The sequence below is a fragment of the Drosophila nasuta genome, chromosome 2R, assembly GCF_023558535.2.
Source record: "Drosophila nasuta strain 15112-1781.00 chromosome 2R, ASM2355853v1, whole genome shotgun sequence".
NCBI lineage: Eukaryota > Metazoa > Arthropoda > Insecta > Diptera > Drosophilidae > Drosophila > Drosophila nasuta.
The window spans coordinates 12,185,568-12,189,409 of record NC_083456.1 but is presented as its reverse complement, the minus strand read 5'-3'; the positions used below and the strand labels follow the sequence as shown (position 1 = coordinate 12,189,409).

At 38.1% G+C, this 3,842-nt stretch overlaps 1 protein-coding gene across 1 annotated transcript; it reads left to right on the top strand.

Moving 5' to 3' along the window:
• The first annotated feature begins 1,125 nt into the window (after window positions 1-1,125).
• LOC132784387 (soma ferritin) lies at window positions 1,126-2,947 on the top strand. Its single transcript, XM_060789975.1, is given in 5 exon segments — window positions 1,126-1,261; window positions 1,549-1,672; window positions 1,847-1,873; window positions 1,969-2,444; window positions 2,446-2,947. Coding segments are annotated over 4 exon segments (699 nt in total). The 5' UTR covers window positions 1,126-1,261; window positions 1,549-1,566; the 3' UTR covers window positions 2,536-2,947.
• The last annotated feature ends 895 nt before the right edge of the window (window positions 2,948-3,842 follow it).

Sequence of the window (3,842 nt, the reverse complement as noted above, 5' to 3'; positions counted from 1 at the left end):
GTAAAACACTTTTAAACGCTTCGTCGCTGTCAGACTCGCTCCCAAAGAGCGCAGCTCGTACATGTACACAATATACGTGTGCCATGACTGTGTGTGTGTGAGTGTGCTCTTATCATTTCAATATGTCGTCGTAGTCGCTCTGATAATTTCATATTTGATTCTATAGACGCACTTGATTTACAATACTTACTTCCACACGTCCTCACTGCAAAACTGCCTCTAATTACTAAATCTATACTATTGACTAATGGCCACAGGCAATATGGCGTCCCAATGACCGTGGTCGCTCTCGAGTCAGCTGTTCTTTGTTACACATTCACTCTGCAAGCGAGGCATATTGAATGAGTGTGACGCTTGTAACATAACAAAGTACAAGTTATTTAATGTGGCGCAGATATCTTAATAAGTTTGTAGCAGCAAAATCTTTTAATTAAGAACTACTATATTTTTAATTAAACTTTACTCTTTCATACCCACCACATGTAAAACAGTTCGCTTAGGGTATTAAATAGTCGAATATCGTACTGGGAATATTTCTCGCTTTCATATTAGCTGCAACAACACGTCATGGGTTGCCAAGTATTCGTTTTGGACAGGGACTTAAAACTGATGTGTTAATTCCTGACTTTAGCGGGTGTGCTCAAAGAGGTAGAGATATCTTATGGGATCAATCAAGATTTTGATTGACAATCAGTGCAGACTTGGCAACAATTGACAGCAGCAAAATGACAATGTAGCATTATTGATAATAGAAAAGCTCTTTTGGATAAATTTTAAGTAGCATGACACATTAAATAACATAGTTGTTTTATATTGGTAATTACACAATTTAATTGAAATTGTCTAGAATATTGTATGACGATAACATGATGTAATTGTAAATGTAAATATAGAAATTTAGTTTTTAACAACATGGTAACCCTATTGAACGAAGAGTATGTCTGAGTCACAAAGAAAAACAACCGCAATAACAACAAAAGCATCAACAGAGGCGCAGCCATATTGCCGGAGCCATGTTTGACTGACAACAAAATCCACAACAGAGAGGCGGCGAGTGCAAAACATACCCATACACGCGCACTTTCACGCACACTTGCGCGCTTACTCACACTACAGCAGCACGCTCAGCGCTGGCGACAGCATAGAAACGAGACAAACGCAACGCTATAAACAGCAGTTCACGATTTGCGTTCCAACAAGCAGCACATATAAGAAACACAAAAGCAGAGTTAAAACTCAATTTCAAACGGGACAATTTAAAGTAAGTGATTCCATTCAATTGTAAGTTAATTGCTGTGTGACTATAACGGTAAATAGAACTAGTGCAAAGTCAAAGCATTCGAAAATTTGAAAAATTCGATTGTTACTTAGTGTCAAGACAGTGAGAGAGAATTTTCGGGAAAACTCTACGACGCAATAGGAGCGCGCTCTAAAACACATGATTTTCCACTCAGTTTTAATCGAAATCGACTTGCTGACTGCTCAATAAGAAAATGTTGAGAAAATTCCAATAAGTCTAATTGTGAAATTCATTTATTCTAATTCTAGAAGCAAACACAAAACAAAATGAAATACTTTATTGTATTCGCCTTGGTTGCAGGCCTTTGTGCTCTTGCGCAGGCCCAAGACCAGAGCTGTCAAGTGGACGTTCGCTCTGCGTGCGGCACTAACGGTGAGTACTCCGCATAAAATACATTAAAGAGAGCATGCATGAAAGAGAGAGAGTGATTGCAAGAGAGTGAGTGCTAGAGCGTGTGCATGTGTTTGTGTGCAGTTGACTCGTTCAGGTTTTTTAACTGTAACTGTGTCTTGCTTTTGAATATTTATATTTTTAAAAATAAACAAGCAATCATGGCCTTTTTCTCAGATGAAAGTAAGCGAAATACTGCCTTATGCTAATCAATATCCCGCTTTAACTCTTCCCACACCGTTTGCTTTACCTGTTGCCTTATGTTTTACCTCCGATAGGTGGTGTCAGCAATTGTAATGCCCGATATGCCGCCATTGGCCATTTGGAGGGCAAGCTGCAGAACTACATCCAGTTGCAGCTGAAGAAATCTTACGAATACCTTCTGTTGGCCACCCACTTCAACTCGTACCAAATGAACCGCCCCGGCTTCCAGAAGCTCTACCAGGGTCTCTCGGATCGTGCCTTTGACGATACCATCGAGCTCATCCGCCAGGTGACACGTCGCGGTGGCTCCGTTGACTTCAGCAAGCCACATCAGCACGGTGCCGCCGAAGTGCCCGAGGTGCATCTCAATGAACTGGAATCCCTGGCCCGTGCCCTCGATGTCGAGAAGGAGCTGACCACCGGCGCCATTCACGTGCACACCAGCGCCACCCACAGCAGCAACGAGAACCGCGAGCACGATCCCGAGATGGCCCACTACATCCAGGAGAACTTCTTGAGCAAGCAGGCCAAGTCGGTCCGCACACTGTCGGGGCTATGCCAACGATCTGGCCAAATTGGTCAGTGTCAAGGAGCCATCGCTGTCCGTCTATCTGTTCGACGAGTATCTGCAGAAGCAATAAAAACACAATTCAATTTTCTCTTCAAATTATAACTCAAACAAAAAAAAATAGTATCCAAATTTCATTCTCGTAATATTCTATTTAGTATTACCAATATTCCAAAAACATTTTTTTGCGCTGCGTTTTATCAAATTGAATTGTCATCCGAGTTATAGTAAATAAACTGAAGCGCAGCAGCAGCCGCAGCAACAACAAAAAAGCAAAGAAAAACATCTGATTTACAATCACTTATTATTTAACTTTGATTTATATTCATACACACTCACACAATCGACACACACACACACATACATACGCATACACATGTTTGTGATAACACGTTTAAGTAAGCTGCATTCGCTTGAACAAATGTATCTTTAAATTATGTTACCGAGCTAAATAAATAAATACATATGAGTACAACAAAATAAAATACGCAGTGTTTATTCCCAGTTTGATATTTAGCATGCAGATAAGTCTATGCGACGTCTGTCTCTTTGTTTTCCTCCACTCGACGATAAGCAACAACGATCTGGGGGGTGTACTTTGCTTCGGCTCTGATTACAATTTGCAGGTCAGCACAAAACATTGTAACAATTATACATTGTTTAAGCTTAAACCCAACTGCTCAATTTTCAACACAATTGAAATCAGGAAGGAAGAAACGATTCGCGTTTTTATTTTGCTTTAGCATTGTTGTCGAAATATAAATAAACACTGATATCAACAAAAGTTGAAATTATTGCTAAAATTATTTGTCTCGCATAAATAAATTTGTTTGATTAAGCGACAAGATTAAGTATTTTTTGCAGTGTAGTTTCCGTTTAATGAACTCTTAAGCTTTAACTTTTCACGCGTTTGAAATGTTTGCAAAGTTAATGTTGACTAAAGAAATTGTGATGAAAGTTATCTATGAATAAACTTACTGAAATAACCACGTATAAATAGAAAAGTAAGAGACTTTCAGTCGATGTGCATGTTTTTCAATTAGTGAATATTATAAAATTAACCATAACAAATTTCATTCGATGTGCATTTCATTCGTTTACTATATAAACAACTCAAAAACAATAGACTTTACATTCACAAAAATGAAATTCTATTGTGTATTACTTCTCCTTGCTGTCAATCTTTTCAAAGGAAAAGCACCGGCCGACATCATAGAATAAAAACCTCTTTAAAGAAATTCTTGTATATAAAATACATACTTGTTAAATTATTATCTAAAAATGACAAATAAAGTGAAAGCTTTCAATTAATCTATATAAGAATCTTTTCGTATTTCAGTACAAATTAATCAACTTCCGCATTTTATGTTTTTTATGTGA